The sequence below is a fragment of the Rhipicephalus sanguineus genome, chromosome 9, assembly GCF_013339695.2.
Source record: "Rhipicephalus sanguineus isolate Rsan-2018 chromosome 9, BIME_Rsan_1.4, whole genome shotgun sequence".
NCBI lineage: Eukaryota > Metazoa > Arthropoda > Arachnida > Ixodida > Ixodidae > Rhipicephalus > Rhipicephalus sanguineus.
In genome coordinates, this window is record NC_051184.2 from 36,283,443 (window position 1) to 36,298,199 (window position 14,757).

The window sequence follows — 14,757 nt, forward strand, 5'->3', positions numbered from 1 at the left end:
TGTTGAATGCTTCCAACCCATTACAAAGGGCTCTGCCATAATTCTTCATCGTCATCAGCCACAGCATCAACAAAGTGCACATAATGCCTTACAGGTGTTTAGCGGGTACCACGGTTCTCCGCAGAATGACGAAAAATTGCATAGTGGCTGCTTCCCTATTTCACAAAAATTATGATGATTCATAGCGTAGTGGGATCCTCGCAAGTGCACTGCTATAGGTTGCCAAGGAGGCCGATAATGCTCCCATGATCCCTTTCCTCGGGGTCTCAATAAAGTTAATTCCCTCTCTCTCTTTCTCACACTAACGTATGTTATAAGGCGTGGTGGGACAGTTAAATAACGACCGGGCATCACACAATGCGAATTACGTAACTAGTGGGTCGTTTAAAGCTTCCAACCCATTACAAAGGGCTCAGCCATAATTCTTCGTCGTCATCAACCGTCGCATCAACAAAGTGCACATAATGCTTTACAGATGGTACCTCGCTTCTCCGCAGAATGACGATTAATGTCGTGGTGGGTGCTTCCCTACTTCACAAAAATTATGATTTGTGGCGTAGTGGGTACGTTGCTAGTGTACTTGTCTCAAAAGAGTTTATAACGGCTCTAGAAATGCCGCTCTTCCAGCTTTCGCTGTGGCTTTGCTGGGCTTTCAACGCAGGCCTGGCGTTCTTTTATTACTTATTCACGAACATACAATGACGTCAAGGCGTATGAGGTTAGAAAGGTGCGGTGAAAGTGTTCTTAATTCGCCAAGAAATGATTCGCACTTAAAACTGCAAACACACTATACACACACTGGAAAAACCACCACTGGCGCCCACAGATAGTTGGCTGGCCGTACTCGCTGTCTTAACACCGCGCCCCGCGCACTACCGCACTTCCGGTGCGGAATAGCAACGGTATGAAGAGGTCGTTTCACGAGGAAGCAATTTGCTTAAGATGACGGGCTCTAGCGAAGGGCCCATTCATTCCGTCCCACTGTTTATTCCCCGTTCTTTTGTTTGTATATAGATCAGGCTGAATTAAGGCTTGAAGACAAAAAAAAAAAAAACCCAGGAAGAAGGGAAGACGTTGCGAGGTTTCTGCGGCGCTCATGCCTGATTTGCAACGCAAACACGGCGGGGTCGGTGCGTAATTCCATCGAAGCACCGCCCTGCCGGGATACTACACACGGTGACTATAGTTCTGCGCCGCTGTATATGTATAAGCGCTAGAGGTATAAAACCTAACGTTAGGTCTCGGACTTTGCCGTTTTTTTTTTGGCGGCTGTTTCTTTCTTGCGGGCTCGGCGGAAAATCGGCCGTTGAGCCTTCTGAAAATGCGCGCCGCTTAAGGGGCCCTGCAATTTAAAGGTTAGGCGAATGGAAAATGCTCGTTTTTGTGTGTCTACTTTTTTCTCCATAAGAAATAGTTAGTTAAGCTTATTCGGTGGTGTATTCTTTTATTTATATTCCCTACACGAAACAACTCGACGGACGATGTTTTACGTGAGAGGTGGGACAATTTACGAATGCAAAGCAGCGTATAAAAAGCAAACCACAATTTATACGGACAAACATATTCCGTCAGCATGAGGACGTCGAAACAACATCGGTATAAAAGAATTTGCAGGAAATGAAAAGAATTTGGAGACGACCATAATCTTTGGCTTAGGTGTCTGGTAGGGGCCCCCGAATGTCTACGTTCGTCTGCTGCAGTGGTTAACATAATGTTTCGCGCACTATCAAAACGGATCTCGGAGTACACGTAGAAAGAGGCCCGTTGTTCAGATCTGCTCCGCCAGGTGCCGCAACGATCACAGTTGCTTACAGTCTTTCAGTGAACTCAATGAACTAATTTTCGATTATATTGGGACAGTTATATTGGGTCATTATGTTAAGTAAGGTTATGCTCCGATATCATATATATTGAATATAACTGTTCATTTGAACTTCAACCATTGATTTGTGTTTCTTTGCAAGACTTTTTCGTAATATTCTTAAAACCGGAAGTTAGCGCTCGACCGAAAGTGCTTGGAAGATGAACAAGTGTCACTCGGTGCTCGTGCCGCAAAAAGAAAGAAAGAAAAAAAAAAGAAAGAAAGAAAGAAAGAAAGAAAGAAAGAAAGAAAGAAAGAAAGAAAGAAAGAAAGAAAGAAAGAAAGAAAGAAAGAAAAGGGCTGCTTACGCGTATTTCCTATCATCACAATGTCGAGGCAGACATATAGTGTTCTGTTGCTTGCACCGTGGCCTCCATAATGAGTTCCGACAACGCGCGCGTTGCCGGAGCTAATCTCGGAGGCCACGCCTGCACCTTCTTTGTCATACACTTCAGGGCTTAGGTCATAATCGCATTAAAAAATAAGACGCTTGCTTATTTGCGGTTTCGGTGCAAATATGCGAGCTGACTCCCTCTTCGAGCAGGCTGTCGAAGAAAAGCAATAAAATGTTATTCACTTCGAAGTGGCGAGCTCTTCGGTCTCTACAGGTCGCGGTATCGAGTGAAGAATGGCGTGGGACGAAATGGCTTGTCGCCAACAAGGGATGGACGAACGAGGCTCTCCAGCTTCCGCACCGCCACCGATATTGATCTGACATGGAACAAGCCGTGTTTTCAAAGCGAGGGGCGCGCGTCGCTTATCTGGAGGTTTTTAAGTGCTTGCGACCAGCCGAGATGGGTGTACGCTGGACCGTTAGGTGGCGTCGTGAATTTAGAAGAACGAACTAGGTGTGCCTCGATGTTTTACTTTAAATAGGGCTGAATTGCGATCGTAATAGCTCCTATGGCACATATTGACGCGTTTGCCACATATCCAAAACGTCCCACGGTCCTTTATGCATTGGCCTAAGACGACTGGAAGGCGAAAGCCATCTTCTTCTTTTTAATCCCAATCTGTTGTATTGGTCCTCCCCCCCACTGAAATCTTGCTGCACCTAATGTGGTTTTGCACTGCTTCCGGGATCTGAGGCATTACAAGCTTTTTGCACCCAACGGGGTTTTGCACAGCATCCGTGATACCCACGCACATACATACGTAATACATACATACATACATACATACATACATACATACATACATACATACATACATACATACATACATACATACATACATACATACATACATACATACATACATACATACATACATACATACATACATACATACATACATACATACATAGTGTAATGGCACAAGGAAGTATGCCGGCATCAGCGCTATTCGCTGGAGCATATCCTATTCCGTTTCCTATTTATTCGCAAAAAATGCATAAGAACAACGTCCTGAATGTTATGGTCAATCAGCTCGAAGAGTCAAGTTTCGCTCTCGAAGGGAGGCTGCGCGAAATGCGTGCGACCGTTTCGTTTTCGAACGGCCCTTTGTCACCCGATACGCTCCGCAGGCTCTTTTTTTTTTTTGCTTATTGCGAAATCCCGCTTAACGCATTTGGTTTACGATAATGCCTTGCATTTATAACGCGTTAGTTTCGTATTCGCTGCCGAACTTCAATGCGAGATCCCTGTGTAACGCAATACCGCGTGCGTCCTAAGCAGTGCGCGGCGTGCGTTGACGACTCAATGCACGTCGTCCCGGCAACTTTGTTTTCGTGATTTCGTTCTTTTCGTAGTCTCGTTCCCTTGAACGCTCGAGAGTTCGCCCTATACGTATCTTTCTTTAGTGTGCAAGAGCTTTTCGCGAAATCAGAGCGTTGTGTTTTTCGACCCATATATTACCCACGCCGTTCGGTGTTTACGTTCTCCTAACCGGGCTGTTTTGGTTAGTAGCCCGTGAAATCTTTCGGTCTGATGCTTTAGGTTCAGTCTCATGTACAGACGGGTCCACTGTTAAAGGGAACATATAACTTATAAGTGTACTTGCTTGGGCCAGTTGGTATATTGGTCAAAGCGGTGCGCAATAACATAACAATTAAAGGGAGCGCTTATGTGCAAGGCATGTTTGGATTTCGCTCTCTCGCAAAAACACAGTGGCTTAGATTTGCATAAAATTACTCGTGGTTGACAGTTGGGCCTTTGTTTGACAGACTCGTACAGTGTATGAACAATGTTTCCCTGTCCACTTTCTGTTAGAGGACCAGCAAAATGAAAGGTGCTCATTGGAGCGTTCTCTTTAACAGTGGACCGTACTGCACATACCGCATACAGATACACGGAGTTAGAACTTGCTAATTTAAACAAAGCGTGTCTATGCCAGAAATTGTTCCCTGGATCTATCGGTCAGTACATGTTAGAAAAGCGTTAGACTTGCAGAAACGAAAATTAGTGAATGGAAACGCGTCGCACAAAGGCCGAACATCTGCTGCAAAGTCACACACTAGCTGACATGAAAGATGCTAGATACAGTGCTTATCCCCGAGCCCAGGAAAAGCAGCGCTTCCTGTCAATTAGTCTGCCTGCTTTGAACCTGTAAAGTCGCCGTTTCTTTTGATGGATTTGATATGCGTAGTAATGTCAAGCTTTGTCATGATTGGTTATGCATAGTAATAAGGAAAAAGCGCGACTTCTTTATTTGAGGATAAAATCAAGGGGAACGAGGGAACTAAAGGGCAGGGCTTGTCCGTGTCGTTCCCTTTCGCTTTGTAGCCGTCTGAATGAGTCGCGTTGTTTCCTTATTACTATTTGATATACAATAATATGAATCGCACGCGCCAGGGTCGCTTTAGCAATGGTTGCTCCACAACTAGTATAAATGGCGGCATCTTAGCGATGTACAGTCAACCACAAAAGTTTATGGAGCACGCCAGCGCGTGCTAAACTAGTGTTACTGTATATGCTACCTTTAGGTAGCTATAGGTCTGGCTAGCAACCACAGCTATGCGGCGAAGCCGCACTCCGTTTTTGCAGGCGACATGTCTACCGTGTGTCGCCGGTCGTCATGTTTAGCGTGTCAAAGACCAGTGATTAACTTGAATGTCGATGTCTAGTGTTAATCCAGTTCGCTGCAGCGGCGGCGTCCAGAAATACGAAAATTGGCCCGAGCGTCAGCTTCTCCGCAACGATCGGTTGCCAGCGGCGTTTGGAAGACAGACGCGCAACTCTGTTAGCACAAAGAGTAACTCTATGCTAAACTAAAGTCACTGTATATGCTACCTTTAGGTAGCAGAGTAGCGCGTAGGTCCGGCTAGCAACCACAGCTATGCGGTGAAGTCGCACTTCGTTTTTGCAGGCGACATGCCTACCGTGTCGCCGATTAACCTGTCTCGCGTGTCGAAGACCGGCGATTAACACTGGCTGTCGATGGCTAGTGTTAATTCAGTTCGCTGCAGCGGCGGAGTCGAGAAATAAAAAAATTGGCCCAAGCGGCAGCTTCTCCGCAATGCATGGTTGCTAGCGGCGTTGGAAGACAGATGCGCAACTCTGCTACCTAAAGGTAGCATATACAGTAACTCTATGCTAAACTTCCTGTCCGCGCCACCTAGCGGTGCGCCGCCTACCGTCGACCGCAGCGCTGGGCCGGAAATGTCTTGTCATTCACTGTTGCGCTGCGCATTGTTCGTTGTTTTCACGCAATTACCCTCCACGGTGGCCTAGTGGTTATGGTCATCGGCTGCTGACCGGAAGGTCGCGGGATCGAATCCCGGCCGCGGCGGCTTCATTTTCGATGGAGGTCAAAATACTTGGGGCCCGTGTACCTAGATTGAGATGCACGTTAAAGAACCCCAGATGGTCGAAATTTCAGGATCCCTCCACTACGGCGTTCCTCATAGTAATATCGGGGTTTTGGGACGTGAAACCCCAACAATTAAAAATGTTTTCGCGCAAAGCGCTTATCTACGGTACGACCGTCACACTTCTACTTTGATAGCCGAATCACAGATATCACGGCGTGTCTGTAACGGTTTGCTGTTGTGTAGATAACACTTTGCGCGAAAGATTGCGCCTGATAATGGTTATGCTGGTGGACTGCTCTAGAGATAGGAATACGTAGCAATGGTTGCAGAAGATCGCGTCACGTCAAAAACAACAACAACAACAAAAAAAAACAAAGGAAGTATTTGTGCCGAGTGAGAAAATTTACAGGCCATTGATGAAGGTTTGGATGCGTTTTGGGCGTAGCGCTGCTGTCGATCGCCGCTGACGTAGCGGAAATGTCGCGAAGGAGCTCCTGACCACACGCTCCCGTAGTCCGTAAACTTTTGTGGTTGACTGTACATGTATTCTCTTCACAAATGCCACAGTTCGCTGGAGACATGTCGGGGTAAAACGTTCCCACTGTCTAGTTGGTTCACACTAAACCAGTAATGTGCGGCGCAAAATACAGAAAGGGAGACAAATGCATGGCAGAGCGCACGCTATCAGATGTTTAATGAATGAAATATAGAAAGCGTTTTCTCTTTTTTGTCAAGCATTCGGGTGGTCCATACGATTAGGTCGCCTATGCAATGGCCGTCGGCGTTTCGTGCAGAGAGCGGTTGCGAGCCATCATATTTCCCGGTCTATTCTGTCCCGCCTTTCTTTTTCTTATGTTTCAGCTCACTGGCAATGTTTTGCAGGACGACATTGTTATACGCATCAGCTGCAAAAGATAGTCGTGAGAAACTAACCAGTCGTTGTGGTTGTTATTCAGTCCATGCACCCATTTGTTTCCCGAGTGCACTGAATCGGCATTCTCATACCGTGGCATCATGTCTGCAGGCCTTCAGACCTTTCTCTGTCTGCGGTCGCTCTTGGAGCAACAGAACCACTGCAGTGTTCTTTCTGTTACGCTATGTGCTGCTTGTTTTTTTGAGACACATATAATGATAACCCACATGTGCACCAATTTTCTTTTCATAGTAATAAACAGCGCATAAAACTATAGACAAAAGGGAAGAACAACACGGGACGAGCGCTGTTGTTGTTTTGTTGTTTGACACTCGCGCTGCATAGTACATATGGCTGTACACCCAACCCCTATATATTTTTCCTTTATTCTTAGTAGGATGTTTTTTTTTTTTTCGTCCACTGTTTCCGGAAACGAGACAGTGGAGATGTTATATGAGCACGCAGGCAGGGAACTATGACGTGCGTTAGATTGCACAGCAAAGAAATAAACGTGAGTCCGAGGCCCGCCGTAAACAATGGTTCACCGGCGTAAACAGGCGGGCTTGGTGGAATGTTTTCAGGAAGTACACTTTTTTTTTCTTATAACAGCGTTCCGTACGGACAGGCCGCAATTTCATGCGCTAGTCTAAACCATCATTCAGTATGCGATCAACGGGAGAATAGAGCAGAGGGATCGCGGTTCCGCATTCTTTTTTTTTTATTTAGGCGTCGATATCGTGTTGCGCTTTGTTGTCGACATCCGATATGGGGGACACGCTTCGCTTCTGCCGATCGAAATAATCTCTACCATTAGTAAAACGCCGGTTCTTATGCAGGTACAGGCTACGAACGCGTTATTGCTGTTCTCAACAAGAACAAATCTGGATGAGAGACTCTATAGCATTGAGAATCCTCATCCTGTGCTGAGAACAACTCTGATCATGTGCATATACTCTATTTCTCTCGTTCTTATATTTCCAGTGTATTGCTGCACCTTGTGTAGGGTTGAAAACCATATATTTGCACTACTTAACCTCCCTAGCTGTCCTTTCTTTCGCATCTCTATGTCTTATGCAAGTAGGCCTATTTTGTGCTGATGTGTACGAAACACGAACGTGTTGTTTAATGAGAATATTTACGGGATGTGCAAGTTTTGAAAAACCGGGTTTAAAGGTGCCCTGTCCGGTGAAACGCAGGCGCCAGAAGTTGCAGATAAATTCGAGACTAATTCGAAACTATAATTTACGGCCCCTAGATATGGACCGTAAACATTCAAGTAGAAATTCTGGTATTGCGATATTCGACGGATAAAATGAATAAGCGTAGGCAAGAGCGACGCAGACATGTTTAATCACTAATACTGGTCAACTGAACTGCAGCACACTACTGAAGGGTCTACCGAGGAATACACAACTGCTTGTGCACGAAGTCCGCTGGCGTTTCCGCCTCACAGAAGACATAGTTTGAAAATGGCGCTCATACGTTAAGAAGCAGAGAAGTGAATAATATGCGGATGACTCACTCACTCACTCACTCACTCACTCACTCACTCCTCACTCACTCACTCACTCCACTCACTCACTCATCACTCACTCACTCACTCACATCACTCACTCACTCACTCATCACTCACTCACTCCACTCACTCACTCACTCACTCACTCACTCCTCACTCACTCACTCACTCACTCACTCACTCACTCCTCACTCACTCACTCACTCACTCACTCACTCACTCACTCACTCACTCACTCACTCACTCACTCACTCACTCACTCACTCACTCACTCACTCACTCACTCACTCACTCACTCACTCACATTATTCCAGTAGCAGTTACACGGTATGTTCGTGAAGCGTTTGTGTCATAGGCGCCGTCGGCATCGTTGTGCTCATTCATTCATTCATTCATTCATTCATTCATTCATTCATTCATTCATTCATTCACATTATTATGATAGCAGTTACAAGGTATGCCCGTGAAGTCTGCGCATCTTCGGTGCCGTCGGCGTCGGCGCCGTTGTGCTGTCACAGTATAAAGACGCATGCGCTGCCCACGAACAGAGTTACGCCTCCACGTTCGACCAGTACGTTGAGCATAAAGCATGAACTAGCCACCGCACGCTGCCGCTGTTTAAGTCGCGTGTTTACGAAGATTCCCTTATTTAAAAAAAAAAACAGCTTCCTCGCACTCTCGCCATGCGCGACGCATTAAAAAAAGAATCGCACGCGCACTGTATTCTTAATCTCGTCGTAAAGACTCAGCGAAAAGAAAGCGTCATTATTTATATTCCCGCCACGTGGACTTCATTTTCTGGGCCCACGCTCGAAGGCAGCGTTTGTTTAAACGATCCTTGGAACCGAGCCGGGTGGTGCATTTTTTTCTGGGCATAGCCTCGCTCGGCTTCGCTGCAGTCGGCCAACAACAGCCGCTTCTATGATTAATGGGTACGACTAAACGAATGGCGAGCGCTTCATTTTAGTGCTTGCTAAAAAGTAAAGGTCAGCGCTGCATTGAAATTCTGCAGCTCGGTATGAGGCAGAATATCTTACATTATATTACACATGCTCTGACGCGCGTTCCGGCTTGGCTTTCTCATTTCACATACCGCTCATTTCTGTTTATTGCATACAACTGAAGAAAAAAAAAAGAAGGCAGAAGAATTAAAGAGAGGCTGGCTGCGAGCTTCTTTAATTAAAAAGTCCACAATAGAGTGTGAGACATATGCTTCTAAAAAGCAACTTTTTACAGCTTTTCACAAAATGAAAACTTTCTTACGAGCACTCGCATTAATAATGGTGCTCGTGTGCACCATGTTTTCGGTGCTTTTAGACTGCAATCCGAAGTAACGGAAGTCAGTTGAAAGTGGCGTTCCCGCTTTGTTTAATTAATCTTCTCTAATTAACCATGCGCCTAGCACACAAATACAACAGCGTTGGTGAAATACATATCGCGGTTCATTTCCGTATAGGTCTCATTTCCATATCTCTCACGCGTATTTTAGTGCGTAGTATCGTATGGTGAGCAAGCAGAAAATTCCATGCGAAAACAGATTAGCCTACTTGGGCCAATTTGCACCCAACAACCTACGAAAGGAAGCACCCAATTCGACCAAACTCGCAGCTAACACCCACAAGAAGAAGCGCAGTTGAGAGTAAGCATGATGCGCACGTACAGTCGGCCACATAATAATGCGGGCCACGCGAGCGCTCGCCGAAATTGCTTTCTGCGCCCTCTATAGTGGCGAGCCGTGTCCTGTCGAGAACATTGGTTTGGCGAAAGCGCGGCCACCGCTATGTTAACAACAGCAGACGGCTCGTCACTAGACGGCGCAGACGGTAGTTTTAGCTCGAGCTCGCGTGGTCCGTATTATTTTGCGGCCGACTGTAGTACAATGGAGGAAGACAACGCAGATCAAGAAATACTCTTCTTCGTAAGACAATACATACCGTTCGTAAGACAATACATACCGTAAGTGCACATGCGTGTACACAGTCTTTGGTCATACTGCAACAACAACGCGAACACCAAGCCGACCGCCAAGTTAAGTTAGGAATACTTTGCTCTGTTCCAGTTTAGAGGGGTACCGCTTAATTTATACCTATACTCGGCTGATGTTAGCAGGAACACCCTGTATAATGAATGACCGTAAGCTGTACATGTTTGTTCGTGAGCACACTTTGAGGCACTGCGTTTCCATTATATATTTAGATGCCTCATCAAATGCAAAAAAGTGACCGTCGACGTCGGCGGCATGAACACCAACGATGCAAAAATAATCATGTGAAGACGTCATCATGTGACGCCAGCATGACTATCGCCCGAACTTGCGACGTCATTATGGCGCCACCATGACCCCACATAAAGTGAGTGACCCGCCACGGTGGTCTAGTGGTTATGGCACTCGACTGCTGACCCACAAAGGTCGCAGGATCGAATGCCGGCCGCGGCGGCCGTATTTTCGATGGCGGCGAAAATGCTTGAGGCCCGTGCACTTAGATTTAGGTGCACGTTAAAGAACCTGTGGTGGTCGAAATTTCCGGAGCCTTCCACTACGGCGTCCCTTATAATCATATCGTGGTTTTGGACGTTAAATTCGAACAATTATTATATTATATAAAGTGACGTCAGATGATGCCTTCATCAAATGAATTCGTCGCTTGGTCAAATGTAGGCCTATCCCGGAGGTACGGCTAAACCACGTTGTGCCCAATAAAAGCTTTCCATGCCTCCGATCCCGGAGGCAACAAGAAACCGCGTAAGGTCCAGAATGCTTTGGTGCGGGTCTGGTAATACAATAGACTGAGAACAAAGAGAAGATGGCTTTCGGCATTATGTCGTCTTAGCGAATGCGTAAGGGACCGTGTTACTTTTTCTATTTTAGTGCAACGCAGGTAACTTCTAGTGGCCATCTTGTGTACTTTCGTTGAAACAGTCTTCAGCTCCGCTGCTTCAAACTTTCTTCTCTCTGGCGCTGCACTTCTCTCAATCTTCATTCGGGCTTCATTAGACGTCCTCCATACGTACCCGTCCCTATAATCTTCCTCGGAACATTTCCATCGCCAAACTTCCTTCCTTATTGTTCTTTACTCCACGTCTACGCCTTTCATTTGCGCGGACGATTTGAGGCGACGTGCGAGGAAGGATTACAAAAAATAAAAAAAAAATCAAGAAGGGAAGCGAACAAAGCTCGCGTAGTGGTGGAAATTTAGTCAATACCGCTATAGTCGGCCGACTTTGAAAATGAGGCTTGATGTGCCGGCCATATTCTCCGCGGAGACGAGGGAGACGTGTTAACCGCAAATATCCGGGGACGGGCAGGAGTTGAAAAGAACGGGCGGGAAAACGTTGAAAAATAAAAAGAAAAGAAGAGAAAAACGTAAAGAGAGACTCATCTTTGTAAACTTTGTTTGTCCTTTGTTTTTGTGCTAGGACTGTCTGAACGGTTGTCAAACTTCGTAGAGGTGGGTAGTGCGAGTAATAGACGTCCGTCATGAGTGGTGTAGTAACAAAATAATGTAAAAAGGAAATCAAGGAGGGAAGAACCAGATAGATAGATAGATAGATAGATAGATAGATAGATAGATAGATAGATAGATAGATAGATAGATAGATAGATAGATAGATAGATAGATAGATAGATAGATAGATAGATAGATAGATAGATAGATAGATAGATAGATAGATAGATAGATAGATAGATAGATAGATAGATAGATAGATAGATAGATAGATAGATAGATAGATAGATAGATAGATAGATAGATAGATAGATAAATAGATAGATAGATAGATAGAAACCGATTTCAGAGAGCATGCCGAATTTTAATCCCGTGAGGAATAGTTCTTAATCCCTGTCACTGCACTGCGCCATCATATAGAATATATTTTGGCCGTTGTAAAACCGCGTACAAAAGGCGGGTAATGAGAATGGAAATTTGGAGCCCATCCGTACTGTCCCTCGCATCTTTCTTTCTCTTTCTTCTTTCTTTCTTTCTTTCTATTCTCGTTCTTCTTTCTTTATGTACTTTCTTCTTTCTTTCTTTCTTTCTTTCTTTATTTCTTTCTTTCTTCTTTCTTCTTCTTTATTCTCTTCTTTCTTTCTTTCTTTCTTTCTTTCTACATCCATGAAATGCACGCACTGGCGTTTGCATGATTCACGCCTGCGTATCTATACTCTACCTATATTCCCCTCCCGTAGCAAAGCAACCCCACGACTGTATGTTAATATCGTCGAAGCTTTTATCGCTGGATAGGGCTTTCATTTGTCATGCACTACTCGAGAATGGTGTCCATCTATTTGTTTGCTCAGGCTGTCATGCCAGAGCCCCTCTATTCATCTATTGACAGTAACAAGCGTCCAGCTTCCTGTTTCTAAGGGCAGTCAATGCTATTCCAAAGATTCATTCTCGAGCTCCAGGCGGTGGGCGCACGCTTTGCGAGATGGGCGACGGCGAATTGAATTAGCATTTTCAACACAGTGCTCACTAAAAGCCACCATGAACCGTGGCAACATGTATATGACAAGCGTACGTCACAAGGAAATGAGAATTATGGAAATAGGGCAGTTATCTCCCCGTGCAGCAAATAGAGGAATACCCTGACTCCTAATACATTATATATGAATTTATTTGCATAATAACTGCGTATTGAAGCCTTGAAGAACCCATCTTATATACGTTGTTTTAGCGAATATTGAGAGACTGCATAAAAAGGCAACGTGGACAAAGGATAACTCACAATTTTTTTTCGGCGACGCACTTCGCACTTAGGCGTCAGTGTGGTAATGGCGTTCTAGTTGACACTTACCAGAATGACATCTCCATTCATATTTTATCAGGTCTGAGAAGTGACACAGTACGTGTATCTGAGAACAGTACCGCTGGCTTACATATAGTGCCGATCAATCCTTTTCAAGTGATTAGCATAGACGCATATCGCGAGCCACACGTAACGTTCAATTGTAAGTTAAAAAAAAGTAACATTGATAATTGGCATAACGACGAATCGCGATAAAACCTAATGTAGAAACGGTGTTTTTTGTCAAAATGTCAAGCGCAGGTTCTCGCAATGCTAGAAAGGAAAAATGTTCGCTCAAATCACTGTTTCAGACCAAATGTCCAAATGCCACACACACAGGCTTGCGTATAATGACATCTTTGCCCGAATAAAACAAATATGAATTTTTTAATCGAATTTCAGAAGGTTCAGAAGTTGTTAGGTTCAGGTTCAGAACCTAACAACTGCTAGGTTCAGGTTCAGAATTTGTTAGTGCATTCCCGGTGTTAAAAAAAAAGCTCTTGTTTAATTTTCCACACAGAGACAAAAACGTAATTCCTGTAGAAAGGGTATTATTTTCGAAAGCGCCGGTCACAATGATTGAAGTGATCAGCACAGCGTAATTAGTTACATGGCTTTAGGCCCTACCGTGAAAGTAGTGCACATTAGACGATTATTCCGCATTTTACTGCAGAATAATCGTCATTTAGGGTGACACTTCGATATGATATGGATAGAAAATAGTTTTTAATTCGAAGTGGGAGAATTGAAACGAAAACGTCTAAGCGACGGTGTTCACTGTCAACTTCTTCAACGTTTTTGGTTTTTTTAGCGGCTTCTGGGGTAAGGAAATGTAAACAAAAATCGGTGATATATTCAGTCGACTCCATAGAGTAACATCGTTGTATCAGGCTATTTCATTCAACGAGGGAATTACAACGCAGTGTTCATCGAATGCCGTAAATAAGCTGCGCTCTTCGTTTAATGAACTGTTTTTTTTTTACTGTTTGTGCTACGGAAATAACCAAATTTACAACTGCCTTGCTCTTGCACAAATCGTGAATGTAAGTAGGTGAGTGCGTTCTTGTTGACACTTACTTGCGACAGAAAACATTTATGAAAATTTGCATGCAGATTTTTTCGCCACATTGTGATCAACCTGTTTCACCGTTTGCGTTATTCACACAAACAGTGAATAACGCCGTGATCTCAGCCATTAAGAAGTTTTCATCAGATAACCTCTCGATGGTAAGCACTTAAGAATTAAAGAAATTTTGCTTCAAATATTAAAGCTGTTTTCCTTATCACTTTAGAGAAGTCAGTGCGTAGATTATCGTTAGCGTTGAACCTTATTCATCCCAGCTGCGCATGCGTCGAACTTTCACTTGTCGTAAATTCCGCGAGATTATTTTTAGAATAATCCCGCGGTGCGACCCATTTTCAATAGCACTGAAACCGTAATTCTTCGAGTGAAGGAAAAAAAAACAACAAGCAAATGCATCCTTGATGGAACTGGGATGCAGTAGACTCACCTATCTTGACAAAATGGCGAATCTGGTCGTCGTATTCCGTGAGAAGTGACGTCGATTCCCGGCAGCTCTCCCGCGACAGGCGACGCGAGTTGCGTTTCAGGTATCGCGTGAGCACCTGGGCTGCCGACATGTTGCTTCGCGCGTCGTCCCCTGGCCGACGAGCTCAGACGACGTACGTACTTGGAAACACCACGACGATCTTGTCTCTGTATCTCTCTCAAAGGAGCGCACGAGATGCAGGGGGTGACTACCACAACGTGGTTACTCACCTAGTGATTCACCGCTCTGTGCGATGAAGTTTCAAAAGCTCACACGCACACACACACCCCACGCGCGTGCGACGTAGTAGAGCAGGCCGCCTCCGCGCAGCGATTTCAGGCCGCTGCGCAACTCCGGCTCAGACACTGGGTCGCCGGAGCA

The 14,757-nt window shown here is 45.0% G+C and overlaps 1 protein-coding gene across 1 annotated transcript in view; it reads right to left on the reverse strand.

Annotated features, from left to right (window-relative positions):
• Positions 1-14,533, reverse strand: part of LOC119404989 (uncharacterized) — a 180,376-nt gene extending 165,843 nt beyond the window's left edge. Inside the window, 1 exon segment of the mRNA XM_037671736.2 lies at positions 14,338-14,533. Coding sequence (XP_037527664.2) covers positions 14,338-14,467 — 130 coding nt within the window. The 5' untranslated portion in view covers positions 14,468-14,533.
• Between the last annotated feature and the right edge of the window lie 224 nt (positions 14,534-14,757).